The sequence below is a fragment of the Tenrec ecaudatus genome, chromosome 11, assembly GCF_050624435.1.
Source record: "Tenrec ecaudatus isolate mTenEca1 chromosome 11, mTenEca1.hap1, whole genome shotgun sequence".
NCBI lineage: Eukaryota > Metazoa > Chordata > Mammalia > Afrosoricida > Tenrecidae > Tenrec > Tenrec ecaudatus.
In genome coordinates, this window is record NC_134540.1 from 337,937 (window position 1) to 365,682 (window position 27,746).

At 42.7% G+C, this 27,746-nt stretch overlaps 1 protein-coding gene across 1 annotated transcript in view; it reads right to left on the reverse strand.

Annotated features, from left to right (window-relative positions):
* Positions 1 to 23,260, reverse strand: part of LOC142461574 (uncharacterized) — a 41,988-nt gene extending 18,728 nt beyond the window's left edge. Inside the window, 5 exon segments of the mRNA XM_075563553.1 lie at positions 10,046 to 11,436; positions 13,531 to 13,681; positions 14,833 to 14,959; positions 20,277 to 20,520; positions 22,778 to 23,260. Of these exon segments, the coding sequence (XP_075419668.1) occupies positions 10,046 to 11,436; positions 13,531 to 13,681; positions 14,833 to 14,959; positions 20,277 to 20,279 (1,672 nt within the window). The 5' untranslated portion in view covers positions 20,280 to 20,520; positions 22,778 to 23,260.
* Between the last annotated feature and the right edge of the window lie 4,486 nt (positions 23,261 to 27,746).

Sequence of the window (27,746 nt, forward strand, 5' to 3'; positions counted from 1 at the left end):
GGCGAAGGGAGACAGCAGATGGTGTAAAATATGAAAATAAAAATAATTTATAAAATATCCAGTGTTCACAGGGTGGGAAGGTGGGGGAGGGAGGGGGAAAAAGGAGCTGATATCAAAGGCTCAAGTAGAAAGCAAATTTTGGAAATGATGATGGCAACATATGTACAAATGTGCTTGACACAATTGATGTATGGATTGTTATAAGAGCTGTAAAATCCCCTAATAAAATGATTTAATTTTTAAAATTTAAATTAATAGAAAGCTTGATTAACAGTCTGGCCCGGTGAAACAAATTCAAAATACACTACGAGTTGACATTTTCATTCGTTCAAGAAGTTGATTCATCCAAAATGAGGTTTGTCATCAATCGACATTTCACCTGTTTTAATACAAGAAAGCCACTCATAAACTTAAATTTTTTCGCTCAGAGCATCCAATCCAGAGAAGACCACATGGCTGGCCCCTCTATGAGACACAATGTCTCTCACTGACCCATAGCCCTACAGGGCACAACACTGGAGACACAGAGTGGGATTGCGACCAATCTGATCCCACCACACCGAGGCAAAACATTAAGGGCGTGCAACAGAACAGCAAGAGAAGAGAACAACAAAGTCCTCAGGGAATAGCAAAAATAGACTTTGGGGTAGGGCTTGGAACCCCATCAGACTTGACAGGAAAACACTCCTAAAGGGCAGCAAACAGTCCTTGAACTACAGGCTTTTGGTTGTTGTTTTGTTTTGCTCTGTCTTGTTTTTGTGCATGTTATTATCTCCACAGGTCTGTCTAAATAAAATAGGCTAGATGAACAATCTGGAGGAGAAAACAATGGGACCGACGGTTCTGAGGGGACATGGGAGAGGGATGGGGGTTGGGGGAAAGAAGTGGTATTAACAAACCCAGGGACAAGAGAACAAGTGATCCAAATCAGTGGTGAGGAGGGTGTAGGAGGCCTGGTAGGGCATGATCGAGGGTAATGTAACCAAGAGGAATTACTGAAACCCAAATGAAGGCTGAGCATGAGAGTGGGACAGGAGGAAAGTAAAAGAAAGGAAAGAAATAGGAGGCAAAGGGAATTTGTACAAGTCTAAATAAAGATATTGTGTTAGACAGGGTTCTCTAGAGAAACAAAACCACAATGCTAATATATATATATAATTATATAATTAATACAATTAATAGAATATATTATTAATATATATAATATATAATATATATTAGTATATATTCTTATGTATCTTATATAGCTATCTATATATACAGATAGATAGCTATATAAGATACATAAGAAATAAATAGTTAATTAAATTATAAAGCAGTACAAATTGCTCAGTGCAACTCACTCCTGTGAGATAGTTGTGAGACACTGGCAGTCCTTCAAGTCTTGAGGGCCACCAGTTAGTCCTCTGTAGAGCAATTCAGGCTATCCAGGCACAGGCAGCAAACAGCAAGGCCGCTCACCAACAGTTAGCCAGATGACAGGGTCCGACAGTTCCCAGCTCAAGAGATATAAATTCCAATGGTGTGGCGAAGCAGGTCTTGAAGGAATCTCAAATTACAGCGACACAGTCCACGGGTTAGGTGTCCCACAGGCAGTGTAGCTTGCAAATTAAGACAAAGAACAAGCAAGGCAGCCGCACACTGGTCCAATCAAAGAGCAAGAGACAAGAAAGGCGAGGCTTGCCGAGCCATTTATCTCTCTGCCCTTCAATTAATCCCAAATGTGTTTATCGGCCATTTGGCACAATAAACTAACTACGTCAGGCATGTACATATGTAAATATATTTATATATGAGGATAGGGAAATAGAGTTATGTGAATTTATTTATAGGTTTAGTATTAAGGTAGTAGATGGACATTGGGCCTCCACTCAAGTACTCCCTCAATGGAAGAATATTTTGTTCTATTAAACTGACATTGAATGATGCTCACTTTCCCAACAAAATTGCTGAAGACAAAGCGGGTGCATAAGCAAATGTGGTGAAGAAAGCTGATGGAGCCCAGCTATGAAAAGATACAGCATCTGGGGTCCTAAAGACTTGAAGGTCAACACGTGTACATCTAGCTCAGAAGCAACAAAGACCACATGGAAGAAGCACACCAGCCTGTGTGATCACAAGGTGTCAAAGGGATCAGGTATAAAGCATCAAAGAACAAAAAATCATATTGTGAATGGGGGGTAGTGCAGAGTGGGGACTCAAGGCCTATCTGTAGGGAACTGGAAATCCCCTTACAGAAGTGTCGCGGGGAGGAGATGAGCCAGTCAGGGTGAAGTGCAGCAATGACGAAACACACAACTTCTCCTCTAATTCCTAAATGCTTCCTCCTCCCCTCCCCCACTATCATTATCCCAATTCTACCTTACAAATCTGACTAAACCATTAGATGTACACTGGTACAGACAGGAACAGAAAACACAGGGAATCCAGGACAGATGATCCCTTCAGGACCAGTGAGGAGAGTGGTGATATCAGCACTAGTAGGATGGAAAGGGGGAACCGATTACAGGGATCTACATATAACCTCCTCCCTGGGGGACAGACAACAGAAAAGTGGGTGAAGGGAGACATCAAGCAGTGTAAGATATGATAAAATAATAATAATCTATAAATTATGAGGGAGAGGGGAGCGGGGAGGGAGGGGGTAAATGAGGCGCTGATACCAAGAGCTCAAGCAAATGTTTTGAGAATGATGAGGGCAACAAATGTGCTTTACCCAAGGGATGTATGTATGGATTGTGATAAGAGTTGTAGGAGCCCTAATAAAATAAATAAAACAAACCAAATGAGTTTTTCTCATAGTACTGTCCTTGTAAGCTGTGTTCAATCTCACAACAGTTTCTGCAGCATTTTCCCTGAGCAGGAAACAAAATTTCACTGCCACACGCTGTTCTCTTAAATCGGCCATCACAAAAAATGAGGTTTGAGAATGATGATGGCAACAAGTGTACAAATGTGCTTGGCACAATGAATGTATGTATGGCTTGTGATAAGAGTTGTAGGAGCCTCCAATAAAATAATTTAAAAAGAATGCAAGTTCACAGAGGGGGGAAAATGAGATTTGTGCAAAACTGCTTTTAAGAAAAAATTCAATGTGACCAGAGAGAACCTTTCCAGGCAATGCCACTGGGGGCACTAAGTAACAACGAGTTTTTTAACGATCACCTAGCAGGGAAATGCACACTGCAAAAGCTCTGATCTACCCAGCACAATTCCAGTGTTCTGGGGGTAACCCCTCGTATATTACCAAGTCAATAGGAACTATCCTAAGCAAGTAACATAGTAAACAAATGATAAGTTGAGTGCAATCATTGATGTTTTATGAAGTTTGGGGAAAGGAAATGATGCCACAAAGAAATCAGTTTAAAAGTGGTCAACTCATTTTTAGAACAGATACTATTAAAGATGAATCCCTTATCAGTTTATTTTTAAAAAAGTCAATTTTCTTGCCCTATTTGAAGAGGACCAAGATTAAGAGTAGATCCAGGAGCCAACATGATATACATCTCAATTGGTTCAGCTTACAACGTTTTCTGAAAAATTATAGTTGAGAACAAGTCCACTGAATGGATGCCAAAGCTATTGTGTCAGGATCAGCTTCAGACAAGAGAACAGCTTACAACAGAAATATTAACTATGCACGGGAGCAGATGAAGGGGCAGGAGGAGAGAGTGGAACACAGCCTGGCCCACCAGGCCATGAGGATGATGTTCCTGAGTAGAGCAGCCAGTCCACAGAGAGAACAACATGGCTGGCCCCACTATGAGAAATGATGCCCCTCAGTGACTAAGGGCGATACAGGGGACAGCACCAGAGACACAGTGTGGGAATTGACTAAGGGCGATACAGGGGACAGCACCAGAGACACAGTGTGGGAATTGCACCTGACCTGATCCAACCACACCGAGGCAAAGCACTGGGGGAGTGCAGCGGAACAGCAAGGGAATGGAGTGGCAAGGTCCCCAGGGAATGCTGAAAGTGGACTTTGGGGCCAGGGCATGGTGCCCCAACAGACTGGACTGGAAAACGCTCCTAAGGGCCAGCAAACGATCCTTGAACGAACTACAAGCTTTTCTTTTGTGAAGTGTTTAGTTTTGTTCTTTGTCAGTGGTTTGTTTTTGTTGTTTTGTTGTCTGGTTGTACACTGTTGCTTTGTTTTCCTCTCTTATTTTTGTGCATGTTAGTGTCTCCACAGGTCTGTCTGAATAGGACAGGCTGGATGAACTATCTGGAGGAAAAACAATGGGACCGACAGTTCCTGGGGGGACTTGGGGTGGGGGTGGGGTAAGGAAGTGGTGTTAACAAACACAGGGACAAGGGAACAACATGGGACCCAAAATGGTAGTGAGGGGGGAGTGGCAGGCCTGGTGGGGAATGATCAAGGGTAAGGTTGCGTAGAAAAGAGGTATAGCTGTAGACCAGGTGGGGACGGAGCATGGTAGTGGGGCAGGAGGAAAGTCAAGGGAGATGGAGGAAGGAGCTGGGAGTCAAGGGGCATTTATGGAGGTCTAGACAAAGACATGTACATGCAACTATATATATGAGGATGAGAAAATAGATCTATGTGTCTATATTTATAGCTTTAGTATTAAGGTGGCGGAAGGACCTTGGGCCTCTACTCAAGCACTCCCTCAATGCATGAATACTTTCTTTTATTAAATTGGAACTCTATGATTCTCACTCTCCCGACACAACTGCTGAAGTCAAAGCGGGTAAACAAGTAAATGTGGTGAAGAAAGCTGATGGTGCCCGGCTATCAAAAGAGATAGTGACTGGGGTCTTTAAGGCTTGAAGATAAACAAGTGGCCATCTAGCTCAGAAGCAACAAAGCCCACATGGAAGAACACACCAACCTGTGTGATTGCGTGGTCCCAAAGGGATCAGTTATCAGGCATCAAAGAACAAAAAAATCATATCATTGACTGCACACCCCCATGATAGGATCGCTGAAGACAAATGGGTGCATAAGCAAATGTGGTGAAGAAAGCTGATGGTGCCCGGCTATCGAAAGAGATAGTGTCTGGTGTCTTAAAGGCTTGAAGGTGAACAAGCGGCCATCTAGCTCAGAAGCAATAAAGCCCACATGGAAGAAGCACACTAGCCGGTGCGATCACGAGGTGCCAAAGGGACCAGGTATAAGGCATCATGCAAAAAAAAAAGAATATATATATATATATATGCGTGTGCGTGTGTGTATGTATATATATATATATATATATATATATATATATATATATATATATATATATATATATATACCATAGTGAATGAAGGGGGAACTGCAGAGTGGAGACCCGAGGCCCAAGTGTTGACCACTGGAGATCACCTCATAGAGGGGTTTAGGAGAGGAGACGGGTCAGTCAGGGGGCGATGTAGTACTGATGAAGAACACAGCTTTCCCCCAGATCCTGGATGCTTCCTCCCCCCAACTACCATGATCCGAATTCTACCTAGCAGGACTGGATAGGGCAGAGGTTGTACACTGGTGCATATGGGAGCTGGAGGCACAGGGAATCCAGGGTGGACAATACCTTCAGGACCAGGGGTGTGAGGGGCGAGGCTGGGAGAGTGGAGAGTGAGTGGGTTGGAAAGGGGGAACTGATTAAAAGGATCCACATGTGACCTCCTCCCTGGGAGATGGAAGGCAGAGAAGGAGGAGAAGGGAGACTCCGGATAGGGCAAGATATGACAAAATAACAATCTGTGGATTTTCAAGGGCTCATGAGGGAGGGGAAACGGGGAGGGAGGGGGAAAAAAAGAGGACCTGATGCAGAGGGTTTAAGTGGAAAGCAAATGCTTTGAGAGTGATTAGGGCAAAGAATGTACAGATGTGCTTTATACAAGTGATGTATGTATATGCATGGATTGTGATAAGAGTTGTATGAGTCCCTAATAAAATGTTAAAAAAAAAAAAGAAGAAATGTTAACTATGTGACGTCAAGATTGATCCTGAAGGATTTCTTGGAAGAATTGCAACAGGGTAAGAGCTGTAAATGGTTAAAAAAAGAAAGAAAGAAACCCAACCAAACAAAGAAACAAATAATTCAAAGAAGGTATATAGTGCCTTTGTGGGGGATGGGACCATGCAAATAAGGGGTGTGGGAGGAAAAAAAGGAGAATTGCAACAGGAGATCAAATATGGATTCCACGGTCTGATCCTGAAGAAGCACCACCAAAGCATTGGCCTGGGTGGGAAGCAGACAGGCCAAGTGCCAAGGGCCTGGCTTAAGACTTTGGGGATACTCAAGACATTCTGCTCAATAGCTGTCTAGAGGGCCAAAGAAAAACAATGTTTAATTAATATGAAAATTAGCCAAGGCTTTAGCATAAAAACACCCCAGAAAACTTGACTAGAGCCCTTCTCCACCAAGGCAATGCTTCTGATGCCCCTTATAAAACAAGGCCAATTTTTATGAGTTTCTGTGAGGAATCTCCACTTCACAGTCCTGACTTACAGGACTTATTTACTTTTGTTTCTTAGTCTTAAAAAAATCTTTAAAGGGCATTCATTATTCTTCAGCTAATTATGTATGTGTGTGTATATATATATAAAGATTGAATTGACAGTGATTAATACCCAGTGTGGTAGGCGGTGTTTCTGGAGAAACAAAGCCAGTGACACTCATATATATGTAAGAGCAAACTTTATATCAAGAATTAATTTTATATCAAGAAGGCATGCCAATCCAGTCTAACTCTAGTCCATGGGTCCAGTGCTAGCCAGAGTCTACTCAGACTCATGTAGCCAAAAACTGATGATGCTGAAAGGAGAAGCAACATGTAGGGAGACTACAGGCTGGTACTGTGCAGCCATGTGGATCCTAGGTAGATGGGAAAATGGTAGGGCAGTGCACACATGGGGCCACCCTTGTAGGCAGACAAATTCCTAGCAAGCAGGAAAGCCAAGGGCCAGAGAGGGGTGGGAGATGTCCCTCACTATCTTTCGTATAAAAAAGGCCATGTCCCCAAAGCATCACCAGGCTGTGACCTGATGATAGATTAGACTCCACCCCGATACTTCATATAGCCTCATATTGACAAAAATGTCATACCCAGGATCCTCTTACTTCAGAGATGGGCTCAATGGCTCATATCATCACTTACAAAAGTGTCTTCTATTTGATGGAGGTTATGTTGAGAAAGTTTATTTCTTCAATTTTTAAAATTTCAATTATACTTTCCCACTAATGACTGGGATAAAATTAACTCAATGACAACAGGTTTTGGATTACCAAAGAGGCCATGTATTAAATAGATATTTTAAAATGAGCCATATATTTGGGGGAGAAATGGTTGATTCCAGGTCTGGAACAGAAAAGCAAATGTGATCTAGGAAATTTTTCTGCATGCGAACACTAACCACGTTCTCTCATCAACTTGTAATGACTAGTAACACTAAGAAACAACCTTAATTAACTTAAACAATAAACTTGATTCCACAACTGGAAAAGTATCTTTTTGGCAATCTGGTTATAAAAATTTACTTAAAAAAATAAATCATTTTATTGGGGCTCATACAACTCTTATCGCAATCCATACATACATCAATTGAGTAAAGCACCCTTATACATTCGTTGCCCTCGTCATTCTGAAAATTCGCCTTCCATTTGGGTTCCTGGAATCAGCTCATTTTCCTTCTCTCCCTCCCCGCTGAACCCTTAATAGTTTATAAATTATTATTTTATCTTATCTTACATTGCCCAGCATCTCCCCTCACCCACCTTCCTGCTGCCCATCCCCCAGAGAGGAGGTTACACATAGATCCCCGAGATAGGTTCTCCCTTTCTATACCCCCTTCCCTCCCCGGTGTCGCCACTCTCACCACTGGTCCTGAGGGGTTAATTCATCCTAGATTCCCTGTGTTTCCAGACCCCTACTGCACCACTGTGCATCCTCTGGTCTAACCAGGTCTGAAAGACAGAATTAGGATCATGATAAGGTGGGGGGATGGGGGGGGGGAGGAAGCATTCAAGAACTAGAGGAAGGTTTTGAGTTTCATTGTTGCTACACTGAACCCTGAGTGAACCATCTCCTTCCCACTACCTCTCTGCAAGGGATGTCCAGCTGTTTACAGATGGGCACTGGGTCCCCATCACACACACCCCTCATTCACGGTGATGTGATCCCCCCCCCCGCCGCCTTTGTTGTTTAAAACCTGGTCCCCTCTGCCCTTCATGATTACACATGTTGGTGTGTTGCTTCCATGTGGCTTTGTTGCTTCTGGCCTAGATGGCCGCTTGTTTACTTTCAAGCCTTTAAGTCCCCAGACGCTATATATCTCAATAGCCGGGCACCATCAGCCTTCTTCACCACACTTACTTATGCACACTTTCGTCTTCAGGGTTTATGTGAAGAAGGTGATCACACAATGATGGTTTTTGTTCCTTGGTGTCTGCTACCTGGTCCGTTCAACACCTTATATTCACTTGGGCTGTGTGCTTCTTCTCTGTGGGCTTTGTTGCTTCTGAGCTAGATGGCTGTTTGTTTGCCTTCAGGCCTTTAAGACCCTAGATGCTATATCTTTTTGATAGCTGGGCACCATCAGCTTTCTTCACCACGTTTGCTTATGCACACATCTGTCTTCAGTGATCATGTCGGGAAGGTGGGTATCATGGAATGACTGTTTAGCTGGGCAAGGTGCTATTGTATTGAGGGAGTGTGCGTGAGGAGGCCCAATGTCCACCTGCTACCCCACTACTGAACCTATAAATAGATGCACATAGGTCTATTTCCCCCATAATCATAAATATATTTACATATGTACATGTTTGTATTTAAGCTTCTTTATCCTTTTTAATACAACATTTACTATAGTTGCTACCTTTGAATTATGCAAAACTTATGAAAGAAAAAAATGCCTCATACATAAATTTCTATTGACTAGTTTTTAATTTCATATACAATTTTTGTTAACAACTAAATATTTGGGTTTAAAGATTGATCATTTAAAATTTTCTATATAACCATTAAAACATTTAAAATCACATCTTGAACTTGCATTATGTTTGCATTACACAGCTGTGCTAGACACAATGTTAACCATAAAAATTTCATAAGAAAAACTACATAAAATTATGATGAAAAACATATAGGAAATCTGTAAGATCAAGAACATGATGGTTCCCATTTTGTTTTCCAAGGTCTTGCATATTTTCCATCTTTAATGGCATGCTTAATACATCTCTCAACTGTAAATCTCATAAGTAACAAGGAATTTTCCTTCTCTGAGAATTTTTTTGACTTTCAAAAGTTCTAATGTTCAATTGTACTGGAACTGAATGCTAAACATTTAAACTTTGCATAAGACAAGAATGAAAATGTTCTATGTATTACATATTAAACACATATAAAAAGAAAAGGGTAATGCAGAAACTCTATTTGGATCCTAGCTTTTAAAAGTGTAATATAAAGGATAATTTATGGAAAACTGTAAAAATATTAATTTTTTTATATGGGGAAAAAGATCTGAGTTTGCTTGCCACCCCACCTCCCCGGAATTGACTTTATATCTAGAAGGTATCTACTTAAAGGGTGAACTGGATGCATAAAATTGACCATTGTCTTTTTTTCCACCACAATAATTCCTTACATTTATAAAGCCTATCTCCACTTTACATTTTTACACGAGAGTTGAGGATTCACAAAAGAAATTCCCACATTCTGTATAATCAAATTGCTAATCTCCAGGGTGATGTTTCATATATTCAGTGCATTATAAGGAATAATTAAGAGCTTACCCACATTCCTTTCATTAAAAGTCTCTGCTACGGTGAGGGTATTTATGTTCAGATACTGGCAGTACAGTAGGTTATGTGTTGCACTGACAATGGTAAACTCAACAATTGGAACCCACTAACCACTTTATGAAACAGAAAGGAGAGTTTCTGCTCCCCTAAAGATTCATAGCCTCAGAATCCCAGAGAGGTTCTACTCTCCTATGGGATCACTGAGTCAGAATTGACTCCAAGCAGTGAGTTTTGTTTTCAGTTTTAAATACTGAACATGGAAAAAAGGTTTCCCATGTTCTTTTATTTCATTCTTTCACATTTTTCTCAACTGTGAGTTCTTATATGTGCATTAAGGTGCGAGGACTGATGAAAGGTTTTACCACACTCCGTACATTTATAAGACTTATCTCCAATGTGAGTTCTCACATGTCTAGTGAGATTTGAGGACTGATGAAAGGCTTTGCCACATTGCTTACATTCATATGGCCTCTCACCACTGTGTGTTCTCATGTGCTCAGTGAGGTGTGAGGACTGGCTGAAGGCTTTCCCACATTCCTTGCATCCATAAGGCCTCTCTCCACTGTGAGTTCTCATGTGTATAAGGAGGTATGAAGAATGACGAAAGGCTTTCCCACACTCCTTACATTCATAAGACCTAACTCCACTGTGGATTTTCATATGACTTGTGAGATGTGAAGAGTGACAAAAGGGTTTTCCACATTCCTTACATATGTGAGGTCTGTCTGTACTGTGAATTTTCATATGTATAGTGAGGTGCGAGGAATGACGAAAGGCTTTCCCACATTCTTTACATTCATAAGACCTATCTCGACTGTGAGTTATCATATGTCTGGTGAGGTCTGAGGACTGACTAAAGGCTTTCCCACATTCCTTACATTCATATGGCCTTTCTCCACTGTGGATCCTCATATGGATGATGAGATGTGAGGAATGACGAAATGCTTTTCCACATTCCTTACATTCATAAGGCCTCTCTGTACTGTGAGTTCTTAAATGTGAAGTGAGATGTGATGACCAGCTAAAGGTTTTCCCACATTCTTTACATTCGTAAGGCCTCTCTCCACTGTGGGTCCTCATATGTATAATGAGTTGTGAGGAGTTACGAAAACCTTTGCCACACTCTTTACATTCATAAGACCTCTCTCCACTGTGGGTTCGTATATGATTTGTGAGGTGTGAGGAATGACGAAAGGCTTTGCCACACTCCTTACATTCATAAGGCTTCTCTCCACTGTGGATTCTCATATGTGGAGTGAGTTGTGAGGAATGACGAAATGTTTTTCCACACTCCTTACATTCATAAGGCCGATCTCCACTGTGAATTCTTAAATGAGAAATGAGTTGTGATGGCCAAGTAAAGGCTTTCCCACATTCATTACATTCGTATGGTTTTTCTCCATTAGGGGTTCTTACAGGACGGCCAATAGAAGAAGGAGAACTATAGGCTTCTCCACATTCCTTACACTGACACGCATTGCATGTAGAGTCAGATGAGATATGCTTACGTGAAGAATTATCCATCAAGGATTTTTTACACTTAAGGCATTCACAAGGATATGCTTCCCCTTGAGTTCTTCTAAGGATACAAAGATTTGAAAACCAGCTGAAAGTCTGTCCATACTGAGTGTCTTCACTGTTTTCACAGAGGTTCTCTATTTTATGTCTTTGGTCGAAAACAGACAGCATGCTGTTGAATAAAAAGTTGTTAACATTTCACCAGTGTCATATACAGAAAATCTGTTTCATACAGTAAGTCACCTGGTAGAGATGCTTCCATTATTTTCAATATGGGACTTCCTGAAAATTGTATGTAAGGGAAGTATGCCTGACTCATATTTATGAAAACAGTATACTATGAAAGCTCTGTGAGCTCATATTAAAGTTGATCATACACAGATATAAGATACTTGGTTGGATAAAAAGATTTACACTTATCTACAACATAAATACTGGGGTATGACTAAATCTAGTGGCGCTGCATGAGTAGGAAAAGAATAGAGAGGTTTGACATGTGTGTGTGTGTGTGTGTGTGTGTGTGTGTGTGTGTGCTTTCCCCCTTATCAGAAAATAGAGCATTTCAGTGAAACCTTTTATACTAGAAATAGTATAAGAGGAATCTTCTGGACTAAACTACATCCTCCCAGAAAATATGCATATACTGGGTTGAGTCATGATACTCAGTTTTACAGAATTACCTTCCATTTTGTGATCTGTTGTAATTATTCTATATGTTGTAAAAATTCACCACTATGATGTTTATGGAGCAAGATTAGTTATGTGAATGAGGCAGAATGTAGGTGTAGGTAATATCTTGAATTCATCTTTTGACATATAAAGGGATTACACAATTGAGCAGAGGTCAGAGGGACCTGCTAGCACCAAGAAAGAAGAATCAGGTAGGAGCTGAGCATATTCTTTAAACCCATGGTGCCTGTATAGGGCACATCTCTTAGGCCCAGGGGAAGGTTGTTGTCAAGAGACATGGAGATTTTCAAGGAATACCAGACCCACAGATGAAGAAAGGGGTCAAGGTCCTTTCCCTAAATTGTGAGTAAATAGATAGAAAATCTCCCCACCAAGCTAGCACCCTAAATTTCAATTTCTAGCATCCTAAACTGTGATAGGATACATTTATGCTTGTTAAAGATATATGTGTCTCTTACTTCTGTTAGAGATTCATTAGGTAAACAAATGTAGCAAAGAAGCAATTGCCAATAAGTGATATAGAAAAATCTGTGAATGCTCTCCAAATCAGAAAATAACATACCAAATCACACTAACACATAAACTGCTAATATGAATACAGAGTAAAAGGGGGCATGGTAGGATAAATACAACTTCATTAACGGAAAAGTAATGTATGTACAGTGTAGTTCCCAGGGAATGAGATTGGTAACATCACTCTCACTATTCAGGGTGTTACAGTTCCCTGTATGACAAACACTGAGTTTTAGCTGTGCTTTTGCCTCTTTTTATGGAGTGGAAAACCTCTCCCAGATTTCAATTAATGAGGGAAATCAGCTATGGATATAATCCTTCTTAAAAGCCAAGTACTATAAATCACTATTTCAAAAAGTGGGGTGTACCTCCAGATGTACTGCACTGGCACTATTGGTTTCCATGCCCTGGTGCCAACCAAAAGCATGTTTGAACAAACCATGAGTTTCCATAAGATGGAACAAGTCTATCTTGGAGAAGTGCAGCTATCAGCTCCTTAGAAGGAAGGATGGTAAAAGTGCTCACATATTTTGGACATGTCAACCAATGGAACCAATTTCTGGAAATGGAGACCATGGGCGGTTATGTAAGTCATCAGAAAAAAGGGGGGAAGACTCCCAATGAGATGGACTGACATAGTGGCTGCCAACAATGGGCATAAACATAGCAACAATTAAGAAAATGGCATAGGACTGGGTGTCTTTTGTAGGATCGTTATGAGTGTGAATTGACTCAATGGCAACTAATAGCATATGTTATTGTCAAGTGCTGTTGAATCAATGCCAGCAAACAGTGACCCTATGTGATGGAGTGTAACTGCCCCATAGGGCTTTATGGCCATATTTATTATGGAAGCCGATTGCCAAGAAGTTCTCTGGAGAGTCATTAAGTAGGTTTAAAGTGTCAATCTCTTAATTAGAAGATGAGTGAATAACACTTTGTGCCACATGGACTCTCTCTGAGGGAAGGTACAACTTAGCATCATGAGACCTTTTTTTCCCTTCATGGTACCTTCCTAAGACTCCCCTGATGCACTGCTGTCTCTCAAATGAATGACACTCACCTGATATGTCCTTTCTGGTTGTTATCTGGATCTTCAATCCCATGCAGAGCACAGATTTCTTCTACCCTGGAGGACCAAGTGTCATTTTTCATGAATTGTATCATCGGGTTTTCAGTGGATAACCTTTGTCCATCATTAAGGTTTTGAGAAACTGACCCAGTAATTTTTGTTGAGGTTCCCAAATATGAAACAAAAAGGAAAGAAATTAACTGAGAAAAAAATGGGAGCTATGAGAAAATATTTGACACATTTTTCTTTTCCAGTCCTTCAAAAATGATCCACAATCAATTTAAATAAGTTTTAAAGGAAATATTTCTATGAAAACAGAGACTGGTGGTCTCAAACAGCACCTAGTAATCCGAGTAAAGCAGGAAGTTACTGGACACAATGTTCATGGGACATTAAAAGAGGAAAATGGCATGGCTGCTCATGAACACAGGTGTATTAAGATGGATGAAAGTCAAAAAAGCAAGCTCAGGCACACGTGAGGTACATACTCCCCAACTGAAACTTTTTAAACTGATTCGAATCTCATTCCCTGCAAAAACGCCTGGCCCTTCAGAGATTTAGTGTCTCCCAGTGTCTCCTGACACTGCTCCTGGATGAAAGCTGTATGTATTCTTGTTCTTGCTATTCCGGGGAAAAACAAAACAAAAAGAACAAAGAGGGGCAGGGAAGAGGAGGGAGGGGATAAAAGGGATTTGATATCAAGGAGTTCAAGAAGAAAGAAAATGTTTTGAAACTGATGGCAGCAGCAATTATACAATTACGCTTGATCTAACTGAATTATGAATAGTTACAACATCTGTAAGAGCTCCTAATTAAAAACATCCACTACCACCGAGTGTCAGTGACATGACGACCATTAAGAGAGGAATATCAAATATCATGAGGGAGAAAGGGAAGAGAACGGACATGTCCCCGACACTAAGTCAGTGCACGTGGGCGGAGATTCTGGAGATGTGCAGGTATCATGTATTGGCAGGAAAATGACATCAAATGTGTGATGAACATTTTCTAGGTCCCAGACCACAAAGGTGCTGTTTGCATCAGAGAAATCTGGGAAGGCTGTTAAACACATTTAAATGAAAAGTAAGTTAAAAATGTAGCCTTGCATTCATGGGAGCGTTAAGATATGCCTGCTCCAGAAAGGACAGGACATCCATTTCTAGTTAATATATTTTCATCTATCATTTCTTGTCTCACATACTGGTATGAGATCCCACAGGATGGCATGTTTGGTGACTGAAAAATACACACAACACACACACACACACACACACACAGTGAAGCCATCCATACCTACAGAGGCCAGGTTACTGAAGGTTTCCATCATCACGTCTCTGTAGAGTTTCCTCTGCGAAAGATCCAGCAAAGCCCACTCTTCCTGGGAGAAGTCCACAGCCACATCCTCAAGGGCCACCGAGTCCTGAAACACCCACATCTTCTGGTTCAGCAAGTTTCCAGGTACCCCCATGGTGTAAAGGAAGGGTGAGGTTGATAGTCCCCGAAACATAAGATTTCATTGGAATTTGACACAATGCTGTGTTCTTCAAAGGTTTACTCTCAAACTTAGGCATCAGCCCATCTCTTCACCGTCTACATTAACTGACTCCATATAGTCGTATAGACATGAAAACACTTCCCACACAATGAACTTGACTTCCCATACTTTGTGTGACCAACTCCATTTTCATTGCTATTTTATGATCTAGAAGAGTCCAAAGAATTATATAGCACAAATTAGCGACCCTTTCTACGCTGAATGCATTACTTTCACATTCAGATCATCTCTTACTTAGGAGGGCAGAGGGGGTAAGGGTGGAGCTCTCTTCTGTGAGCAGAACCCACCAGAATAGTTAACAAAACATGAAGCACAAGTTGAAAGCAGAGTGGGGTATTTACAAACGGGAAGCATGGCAGGAATGAGTTTTTCCTTGTTCCTCCTTCAGCAGCCTGGGGAGAGTCAGTGGTACACACTAACAAATCGCCAACCCAAGGCCCTACAGAAATGGTCAGAAGCTGACATGATCACCTGTTGAAAAGAGTATTATGTGGAACAATTATGAATAGTTATCTGTCTGTCATTACTTTTCTTTTTTGTCTATTTTAAAACTTTCTATTGTGACTTAGGTGAAAGTTTATAGAGCAGATCTGTGTTTCACAGTAAACTGTTTATACACATTTTATTTCAACTTAGCCAAGTCAGTCTCCTCAATGTAACATTGCTTATCCTGCATCCTCCCAGTATTTTTCCCTCCATTTTTCTTTCTTTCTTTCTTTTTTTACATTTAACTTTTTAATTTTTTAAAGATCATTTCATTAGGAACTCTTAACAACTCTTATAACAATCCATACATCAATTGTATCAACCATAATTGTACATATTTGACATTATTTTATAAACATTTACATTCTATTTGAGCCCTTTTTATCAGATCATTTTTTTCTCTCCGTTTCCCCTCACACTCTCATGACCCCTTGATAAATTACAAATTATTATTTTCCTATCTTACACTGACCGCTGTCTCTTTTCACCCCACGGTTTCTGTTGTTCATCCCCCTGGGGGTGAGGCGGGGCTTATGCATACTTAACTGCAATCTGTTTGCCTTTCCTCCCCTCCCGTGCCCACCTACTTCCTACCCTCCTGGTATTGCTAATCCCATTTTCTGTTCCTGAGGGGTTTATCTGACCTTGGTTCCATGTGTTGTGAACTCTGAGCTGTACCTGTGCACATGCTCCAATATAGCCTGCAGTGAAAGGCAGGACTCGGGTCATGATGGTTGGAAGTGAGGAAGCCTCAAGGAACCAGAGGAATATTGTGTGTTTCATTGGTGCTATACTGTGTCCTGGTTGACTCATCCCTTCCTTGTGACCCTTCTGTGAGGGGATGTCCCACTGTCTATAATATTCTCAACAATATTGTTGGTTTGTTTGTGGTCTTCTGATGCCTGTTGTCTGATCTTGCTGACAACTCATGATGACACAGGCTGGTGTGCTTCTTCCATTTGGCCTTGTTACTTCTCTGCCTTTTAGACCCCAGACACAATATCTTTTGGTAGCTGGGCACCATTCCTCACCACATTTGCTTGTGCACCCATTTGTCTTCAACTGTTGTGCTGGGAGGGTAAGCATCACGGAATGGCAGGTTGTTAAGACAAAGTGTTCTTGCAATGAGGGAGGGCTTGACCAGAGGCCAAAGTTTATCCACTTCCTCAATGTATTGCTATATAAATATATGTACATAGGCCAATAACTCTATTTTTAGGAATTAATGTATTTACATATGTACACACCTGTTTATACCTGTATCCATAGCTTTGCTTCCTAGATCTTTCCTGTTTCCTTTCACCTTCCTCCTGTCCCACCATCTCTGCCTCTTAGTAATTCCTCTCAGCTAGATTGCTGTTGCTCCAGCACCTCAGAATCTCTCTATCCTCCTCGTTGTTGATTTTAATTCCCTAGTTGTTCCCCTATCAATGGTGGTGTTTGCTCACTGCTCCTTCCCTTGTTTCCTCCTCCTCCCAAGACCCTGTGGAAAGGTCGGTCCCAATGCTTTCTCCTCGGGCTTGCCTCCCATGCCTATCTCTTAATTTTCTGGTCTAACCACAGGAGCGCCGAGTGGGTGGTCCACCTGGATGCCATCTTGATTCCTGACATTTGTAGTTCTTTACTACCCTTTCTCCTGGGTGTAGACTGCCCTTTTGATTGGAAATGACTGGCTATTCTAACATCCAGGTGAGTTCAGTTCCAGACATGAAGTGGGGCTAAGGGTTAAAGTTTTAGGGTCCCAATAGTCTCTGTCTGCCCAATGAAACTGGTCTCTTTTTAGAATTTTTGTCCCATTCCAGTCTTCTTCCATGCTATCTAGGACCTTTAGTGGGATCTTTGTCATAGCAATTGTGAGCGGTATCCGGGTACCCTCTAGTTCTTCTGGTTGCATCTACTTTTTGGTAGCGCTACAGTTGCACTGTCATGTGCGCTCCCCATTCATGGAGAGAGACAAGGGTATTAAAAGAAAAACAAACAGGTCAGATTAGATAAGGTCCATGTATTATCAAACTTTTCTAGTTTTGACACTTCTACCCTCAATAAATAGAAACACACACACACACACACACACACGCACACACACACACACACGCTCACACACAAGTCCAGTGTCTGGAGAAACAGAATAGCATGCTAATGTGTTGGCTGTGAAGAACAGACTAGAATTATGTTTCCTATTAAGGGCATTGATGAGCTAATACCTTAGCTGTTAAAGAGACTTACACACCCTCTAGAGCAGTAGTTCTCAACTTTCCTAAAGTTGCGAGCCTTTCATACAGTTCCTCATGTAGTGGTGACTCCCCAACCATAACATTATTTTCATTGCTACTTCATATCTGTCATTTTGCTACTATTATGAATTGGGCGACCCCTGTGAAAGGGTCGTGCAACCCCCAAAGGGGTTGTGACCCACAGGTTGAGAACCGCTGCTCTAGAGGTACCTCTATCAAAACTCCTCACATCTGCTGTCCTCAGAAGGCACGTAGGCCTGATTACATGAATCCTCACCACTGGCATCCTGTGGGCTGTAGAGCTGGTCTTTGTAAAATATCATCAACCCTTTGACTCGCACAAACAGTGAGGACTCAGAAGGTCAGCACACCGCACTCCTGGGTTAGAACTTCACTGTGCAGCCCTGCAGCTGCAGTGCGGACAGGCCAGGGATGAAGGAGCCCAAGTGTCACCCATAACGAGTCCTGGTCTCACAGTCACTGTAATCTCTGAGCTAGTGCCACATTCCAAAGGCTGTTACACAGATTTTAAAGCCATCAAAAAGCCTACCTTCCATTCCAACATTATATTCATGATAAAGTATTACAATATTTTTAGCAACTGTGATAATGGATTTGAAAAGAGCTGTCATGTCAGCACACTGGCTCATTTATTCCTCATGGCTCTCTGCAGTAGGTCACGCTGCAGACTGGCCATCAGTGTGGATAGCTAGTCATGTACATGCATGCACAATATTGCTAAAACAGGATGGTATTGGGTCAAAATATAGGTTAGCATGCCCAAGACTAAATTCTGACAACCAAGTTCTGTTCACATGCCTACAGTTTCCTGGTCATTCTGCTGTCTGTCCTCAACAACAGGGATGACACAGAGTCCTACTGTGTGCTATGGGAGGAGACAGAGGAAACTTACTGCGTTCAAACAGCCTGGACCTCCTTCTGATGGGGCCCTCGGACTCATGTGAAAGTGCTTCCTTTTAGGGTCCTACATCTGGATCTTTCATTTATTAAAATTGATTTTCCAGATGTGACACAAAGCTTACATCATATGGATAAAACAGAAATATCTGGATCCACATGAATCACAGTGTCTGATAGATAAGTAAGATAAAATGGTAAATTCTGTGAGACCCACACGTGAAGCTCTTGACTGTGACCTCAAGCACTGGCAACTCAAGGTGACCCTGCGGGATCTGATAACACTGCCTGGTGAGCTGCTCTGAGCAGTCACAGCTCTGAAAACCCTAGAGAGCAGTCCTGCTGCACATACAGCAGGGGGCTGGGGGGAGGGGGGGCGGTGTCAGAACTGACTCCACAGCATTAAACGGGGACAAAAATAGGGTGACACTTGGCATCAATTATCAGCAAGCAAGGCTGTGTCATCTATATATCACAGGTTAACAAGCCTTCCTGCAACCTCCAGGCCACATCATTCTTCATACAACCCAACTTCTCACTGCATCGGCTCTGCATGCAGACCGCATGTGGTGCGAGGATGCAACCCCGCCACACTTTCCTGATTGAGGTCCCTCAGCGTTCCCTTGCTCCACTTGAAGGACTGCCTCGTGGTCTATGTACAGGCTCCACGTGAGAGCAGTGAAGTGTTCTAGAATTCCTATTCTTCCCAAGTGTATAGCCACTACATTGAAAAAGTCTCAGAGAAACACAACCTGATCTAGAAAGTTTCTTCTAGTGGGAAAACGGGGGGAAAAAACCCACAAAAAAAACAAGAAGTTGACCACATCAGAGTAGGCTCTTTAATGAAAAAGTCCACTTTTATTACCTAAATCAACCCAAAACTGTGTGTAGCAGGTGAAAGGACAGATACTTTACACTAGCTGTAGGGAGACAGGAGGCCTGAAACTTTACTGGGAGACAAGTCTCTCACACACCTGAACGCCCCAAGAAAGGCATCTCTGCAGAACAGATGGATCTGGGAACCCCACGCATGAGTCATCTGGGCTCACTGTCCCGCAACTCATTTGACTGCTGAATTCAGTAAAGGACCAAGCCTCGTCCAGGATTCCATGAACAGCCAGTCCCTTGTACTGAGTCTCTGTTCCCTCCATTTTCTACTTATTTTAGACTGGCACAGAAATGGCTCCATTGTCTGGGGGAGCCAAGAGAACTTTGTAGGGATCTGGACTGGTCTCCTCAAACACAGCCATCCATCTTTAGACTTATCAAAAGGTCATGTCATTCGACACAGAGAACCAAGGCTCAGCGTGGGGATGAGAACACCTCGTGACGTCAGCCCTGAGGATCCTATAAGGAAGGTGATCCTGGCATCCAACCTCGAAAACCCTCACAACGGAGGGGAACAGCCAAGGGACAGTGGGACAGGGACGTAGGATGTGTCCCAGGTCATTGAGTAACCTCAGGGAGCGAAGCATATAGTCCCCAATAGTCCTTACCTAATTTACCCCTTATAGTTTCAGTACCCAAGTCTCGATAGTACTCACCATTTCCTGCCCCAGCCTCTGGTATTGTAAGAGAATGTGCTCTGTATGCCCAAGAGGTCCTTCAAGGAGACAGGTGGGTATGGAGTTGGAATCTCGAGGCAGTGTGGAAGCAGGTGAGTGTGTGGTCCAGAGCGAGCCAGAGCAATTAAAATCACCACATATAATGTCACGGATGCCCAAGAGGGTCACCCTTGTTTCCCAGCTGCCGACACTGGATCAGCTCTCTGGGCCTCACATCTGGGGTCTGAAATGGAAGAAGACAGTGCTGAGTAACGGGGGAATGCCAGGATCCTGGCCTGCCCAGAGCTCTGTCCTCCCCATCAGACACACGGCCAGGCTCCATGCTGAGGGTATCTGCAGTTATGGGAAATCCTATGAAAGATATCCCCAGTGCACTCTCAAAGTTTCCATGCAGCTTCAGGCAGCAAAAGGAGTAAACTTCTCATTCCAAAGCAGGAGAGGCATCCAGGTTGACCATGGCAGAAAACTTGCTCCAGAGATCCTGAGGCTTAAGGCTTAGGCTGAGTATTTACCTGGGAGGTTAAGGATTTACCTTTGTACAACACCCATGCTTTTATTTTTTATCAACATGGACACATTTTCCAAGTACCAGTCAACAAACTCATCCAGCATCTCTGGTTCTTACTTAGGTCCATTCACAGGTCTTCAGTTGTACTGTTTTTGAAAAACTTTTTTTTTTCATTTTTAGCATGGTAACATGATTCATATTTTTTTCTGTCAATTTTACAACTAATATTCCATTCCTTCTTTTGAATATTTCAGTTTCACTTAGTTTTTGTTTGTTTCGCTTTGCTTACTTTTCAATATCTAGTCACATCATCACCAGTCCCCAAGCTTTTTAGACATCTGGAAGGGTTCTTGAGAACATTCCTTTCCATCTCAGAACCATCAATCAACCAAATGAATCAGAGAATCGTCCAGAGCTTTCTCCGGAGATCAGCTCTCATCTATGCCCCTTTCTCTCTCCCTCTCTGCCCCACTCAGTGGAATCCCTTCTTTATTTGTTGGGCTAAGGGCAAAAAGCTCTCCTTTCTCCTTAGCTCCCCAACCTCCGACTTGTTCTGTGCTCATCACAGAAGGTAGGTGCCACCGCAGCACCCTACACAGATGGCTGGTGGGTGTAGAGAAAGGTCTGGAGTGGTGGCCCACGTGTCAACACACGGGCATCTCCTAGGTAGAGTGTGGCTTACTGACAAACTCCTCAGAGGGGCACCCTCAGACCCTGAGGAACAGGAAGTGAGTAGCCCCGTAATGGCCTTCGTCAGGGGAGGGCTCCCCTTTTCCTGCTCCTCCTAGATCATCCTATGAGGGCGTGGGGGGTGGGCGGTATGACAGGCTTCCTGAAAGGCCTGGTAGTTGCCCTCTGCATGACTAGCGATAGCCAGGGCCAGGTCACGAGTGAGTTCAAATGCCAAAGGAGGGCACAGGCGGTGAGGTAACTGGAAAGGATCTGGAAAAAGGACACTCAGCTGAGGTTGGAATTCAGAGAAGCTGTTAGGTTGCACATGGCACACTCTGGGGGACCCCTATCTTGGCTCCCCTGTCTGAGAGGGAGGGGAAGAGACCAGTGCCCTGTTCTCATGCCCAAGTTGGAGGCTGCAGACCGCACCCCACCAAAGGTCTGAAGAAAGGGGGCCAGCAAACAGAGTGTTTAGGAACACTGTGCCTGAGGACAGGAGGGGGCCACAGGGCCGGGAAGGTGGGTCGCAGATCCTGCTTTGCTGCAGAAGCTGGAAGGTGCCAGTGGCAGGAAGGGACGGGGAGGGAGGAGAGGGTGGGGCAAAGGCCCCCTAACAAGTAACCCGCAGAGGCGGGGTTACAACACAACTGCACAACCTACTCTCCCCTGCCCCCCATGCATGCATCCCATCACGCAGGTTCACTTCAGGATGCTCACTGCTCCCCACCAAGGCAAGCCTTCAGCATCAGTGCTGGGAGAGGAAGCCCCGCCTCCCCTCAGTTGGTCCTCTTGCTCTGAATTCCTCCCAGGAAAGTGTTAAGGGACAGAAGAGCCCAGAGCAATACAATGTAGTAGTGGTCATGAGGCCCCCTCTCATGACCTAAGGCATGCACCAAAAGACAGAAATGATACCCAGGTCCATCAGACAGCAAGCCTCTGGTGACATTTGCTGGAACTTAAGTAAAGCCTTTAAAAAGAAGAAATGGCTTCTGTGGTTTGTAAACTTGGAAGAAGCAAGGCAACTTCACAGCACCCAAAGAGCCCATGTCCTATGGGTTTCTACTGCTCCCCTGCTGGAGGGTGAGTGTGTGTGCGCGCAGATTCTGCAATATCACTGTGTTAGTCAAGGTAGACTAGAGAAACAAATCCAGGGAGACTCATATGTGTATAAAAAGGAGCATTACACACAGAGCAATTGAACATTGAGAAAAGATCCCAGCCCAGATCAAATCCATAAGTCCAGTATTAGCCTATATGTCCGATATCAATCTAGAAATTCATTTTCAGACTAACAAAATACCTGCAATGAGGCTGAGTGCAGGAAGATCACAGGCCGGTGAGTGGAAGGTCTTGTGGATCCAGTGGCAGTAGAGGCATCTCAGTGCTGGTGGGGGGGCTCCACGTGGCTTCTCCAGCTTCAGGGCTCTAATGTAGGTCCATGTGTCTTGTCAGCAAGCATGTCTCCCAGGGAGTGAGCATGTGTCTCCTGCCTCCAAGGAGCCTTTTATCTCCTTAGCACCTCCAAATCAAGCTGTGACCAGATGACCAACCTAAACTCCATCCCTTCCTCTCAAGTCTCAAATTGACAACAGATTATGTAACTACCAGAGACCACCCTTATTATGGCAGGAGTGGGGTACTATAGAAACAAATAAAGATGGAGACTGGATGAGTGTTTGACCTCTTCATCATGGTAGTTTTTCTTCTTTGGCTATTTGGAGGTCAGAGATGGCCATGCAGTTTACTGGACTGTTTTCTGGAAAGATATGGGAAGATAAAGTTTTGATTATTTCGTTTGGTTGTATTCTTTGGTTATTGCTGTGTGAAATATCAAAAATGAGTGTGATTAATGTATATTTTAAGCTCAGGGGACAAAATCGCCCTTGAATTTCTCTGAGCTGCTTAGCAAAAATGGCTGACAGGTCAAAATGGCTGGCCCTGGCTTGATGCTGTCAGAAACCTAATTCCATATTTTATATCAATAGAATAGTTTAGATAAGGATTAAGATAAATAAGGATTGATCCTCACTGGTTTAAGAATTGAGATTAGTATCTGATTCAACTTGCCTTGAACCATTAAAATTTGATCTTTAAATGGGTTTAGGACATGCCTACTAAGAAGGCTCTGAAAAGATAAGCCCCACCCAGTGCTTTGGAGTACTTGGGATATTTGCATCAAAGAGACTTGCTTGGGGGCAGTAGACAGATTGAAGAAAAAAGAACTCTGGCCTTTTGAATTTTGAATTAGTGGTTTGTGCCTGAGGATGGAAAAATCTAGAATCACAAAGAACACTCTTCTCTAGGACTGAACTTAAGGAAGCCCATGGGCAGGCTGAAATGTTTGCTAGGTGACCACCTGGATCCACTGGTTGAGTGGAAGTGGGAGAACTGCAGCAATAAAAAGACGGGTTGAGTCTGGACACTGATACTAGTGGATTTGGTTCACAGGGACTAGAGAAGACGAGAGCGGGGTGACTGGTTTGAAGTTCATGACCTACCACAAGAGGCTAGGGTTGTTGAGAATGTGTGATGGGCCTTGGTCTAAAGGCAAGGCAGCCAATGGGCACCCTGATGAGGCGGAAGCAGCTTACACTGAATTGACCAGAACTTGACCAGATAAAGAGAAGATTTTTAGCCTGTGAACTGGTGCATATTGCAGTTGACTTTATGGATGGCCTGTCCTGATTTGACTTTGCTGATGGATGCAGACTCACAAGGTTCTAACTGGAAAGAAGATTCTCCTCAGAACAATGTGTTGATGTCAGTGGGCAGAATAGATATTGGATACCCAAAATTTGGGGGATAAAGGCATGAAGTGGTTGGCTTACAAACTTCTATAGGTAGGGGAATATATTCATAGTTACAGGTCTGGTGTAGGTATTACTTAACTGCAATTGCTAGAGATATTTGTTTTGTCACTTATAGAATATTATTTTTAAATGGGGTGGCACATATTGAATTGTATGCATCTTAGTTTTACCCTGTTAAGTACAGATATGATTTTATTATTGTTTGTTTGAAAATTATATATGGCTAAAGAGTTATGTGAAAGCTTCAAATTGACAATGGTGGTCTAAGGTAGTTACATAATCTGTTGTCAATTTGAGACTTAAGAGTGAAAGGGAGGGTTACAGCTTGGTGAGCTAATTTGGAGGCGCTAAGGAGATAAATAGCTCGCTGACACATGCTCACTCCCTGGGAGACATGCTTGCTGAAAAGACAATGGAGTTACACTAGAACCCTGGAGCTGAAGGAGCCACGTGGAGACCCCTGCCAGCGCTGAGATGACTCTACAGCCACTGGATCCACAAGACCTTCCACCCACTGGCCTGTGATCTTCCTACATTCAGCTTCATTGCATGTGTTTTGTGTGTCTGAAGAGGAATTTCTAGATTGCTATTGGACACATGAGTTACTATAGGACTTATGGACTTGATCTGGACTGGGCTGGTATATTTTCCTCAATATTCAATTGCTCTTGTATATAAAGCTCTTTTTTATACACATGAGTCTCCCTGGATTTGTTTCTCTAGTCCAACTGGACTGACACAATCGCCCTACTTTCCCTGTGGTAGACCTTCTCCTAAGTTTGTGTCCTGGTCTGAAGGCAGTAGCTCATTTGGTAATAAAAGACTGCCTGGCATACTTCAAGTTCCTATGAAAAAAATAACTGGTGATCAACTCCCCAAATAATTATAGCTTGAAAAATCATATCAAGGATCGAGTCTGTCCTATAGCTTGACTTAATTTGTAATTGACTTAATGACAAATACAACGTGTGCAGTTAAAAAAAAAAAGACTGCCTGGCAGGAGGGTGGCAACAGGGCAGAACTCTGAGGGGATGGTCATTTCCATGAGACAGGCTAAGGGAGGAGGGGAAATGAGGGTGGCACACAGGGAGGAAGTTAATTGGGGGGTGGCAGCCTTCTCTGTGATTCAGTTTAAAGGAGAAGGAGAGTCCTGGAGCCAAAAGGACTGCATGCCCAAGATTATATAAGACTGACAGAATAGAAAAGAGAGAGAAAAAATAAAGGAGTCAGACACATTTCATGGTACCAAGCTCACCTCTGGGATGGCCATGATCTCAGCAGCCAGGTCTGCGTAGAGAGAGTCTTTACTGTCTTGGGATATTTGTAGGTAGCCATAAAACATGCATATTCAGTAGTTACATACATCACAAAATGGGTGGTAACCACAGTAAAGTCCCTGAGCTCACAGGTAAGGAAACCTAATACCTGCATTGGGAGAAGGCATGAGGGGATATAGGTGCTGCAGGAGGAAGAGATAAATGAGGGAGACAGAATCAACCATGTGCTCACTTTAAGGCAGCATAGCTGTTGGAGGAGAATCTGTGGGAATGATATTTAAAGCAGAATAATGTACTTAGACTTTATCTCTAACTTACCAAAGTGGTGGCTTTCCTGCCATGGAATACTAGCTTTCCCGATTCCCTCTGCTATAAGTTAGGGAATATAGTCCTAGTCATATTACCCTCAGTGCTAGTTTCCCACAGAGGCTGGTCCCCCACATTACTTAAGAGGGTACATTTAAATGATTCTTATGACTCAACAAAAAGAAGATAAGTCACCAAATTTTAAAGATGTGCAAAGCACATGAATCGACATTTCTCTGAAAAAGACATACAAATGGTCAATAAGCACATGAGATGATGTTCAAAGTCATTTGAAATAATGTGGAACCAGTAAAATATAGAAAGGAACTCAAATCTAAAAGAAACCAGCTAACTGCTTGTGGCAGTTACATAATCTCGTCACCTTGTGAAGGGGTGGAGTCTAGCCTGTCAATCAGGTTACAGCTTGATGACCTCATGGGGAGGCACCACAGAGATAAATAGCTCACTGGAGGCCAGATGCACGCACACTCTCTGCTTCATATTCCTATGACATGACACATGGAGCTACGCTAGAGCCCTGGAGCTAGAGGAACCATGTGGAGACCCACACCAGCACTAAGATACTTACACTACCACTGGATCCACAAGACTTTCCACCCACTGGCCTGTGATCTTCCTGCATTCGGCATCATTGCATGTGTTTTCTGGGTCGAAAGAAGAATTTCTAGATTGGTATTGAACATATGGGCTACTATCGGACTTATGGACTTGATCTGGACTGGGATGTTTTCTCAATATTCAATTGCTCTTGTATATAAAGCTCTTTCTTATACACATGAGTGTCTATGAATTTGTTTCTCTAATCCACCCAGACAACACACTAGTCTAACAGATGGGAGGAGCCCCCAGAATCTGATCCTCCATCGGCATGCTGTCCAGAACTGCACTCATTTTTCCTTTAGGACTGTCAGCCACTTCAGATCCAAAGCGCAGTGTTTGTCCAAGGACAGAGGCCAGCGGGTTAGGAAAGAGGAGATATGGGAAGAAGAGGAAGGAAGTAGGACAAGCAATGTAACATTGATACAATGATGATAAACTGTTAAACGTAGAACTATGATCTGCTCTGTAAACCTTCACCTAATCCAAAGAAAAAATTAAAAACCCCAAACCCAAAGTCATTAGTAATTAGGAAAATGCAATTCAAACAAAAATGAGATACCACTTCCCACCAAGAATGATGGCTTACTCTAATGGCAGTAATTTAAAATGGTACTGCCCTATGGCATATGTTGTGAAAACACCTCAAAGGGCTAGATGGCAGTGGGGGTCCAGGTAGACTCCCAGCTCCCAGACAAGACACTTCATGTAGTGTCACCACTTGTTTGTCACTGGGGGGGTTGGGTGGGTGATACAATGAATCAGAACAGGCCTCAATGGAGCTTCCAGATCAAGACGGACTGCGAAGAAAGGCATGGTGGCCTGTTTCTCAAAATCAGACCACAGAATTCTAAGAATCGCAACGGTCATTTCATTTCACAGTGTGAGGGGTACTGGTCACAATGAACTCAAAAACAGCTGGAAACTACCATAAAACACAGAGAAAAGTACCTTATTACTAATCTCATGGCTTTAGATTAATGGATTAATTTTTTAATGTTAAGTGAGATAATTATGCATTTATTCCTATACAACAAAAAGTATTAAACAGTGTTCAACAGTATGACAAATTGTTGAGAATGACAGGCATGCCAATCTTAGGTGTGAGTCTTGAGCGTCAACACCAGGATATTGTTGTCGGGCAATTACTGTAGAAAAATCTACAGAGTAAGGAGAAGATGAAGGGTGGGTGATCAATTCAAAATTCAATTATGAAGGGAAGGTTAGTTGGAGTACCTGACTCTCTGTGTCTCTCATC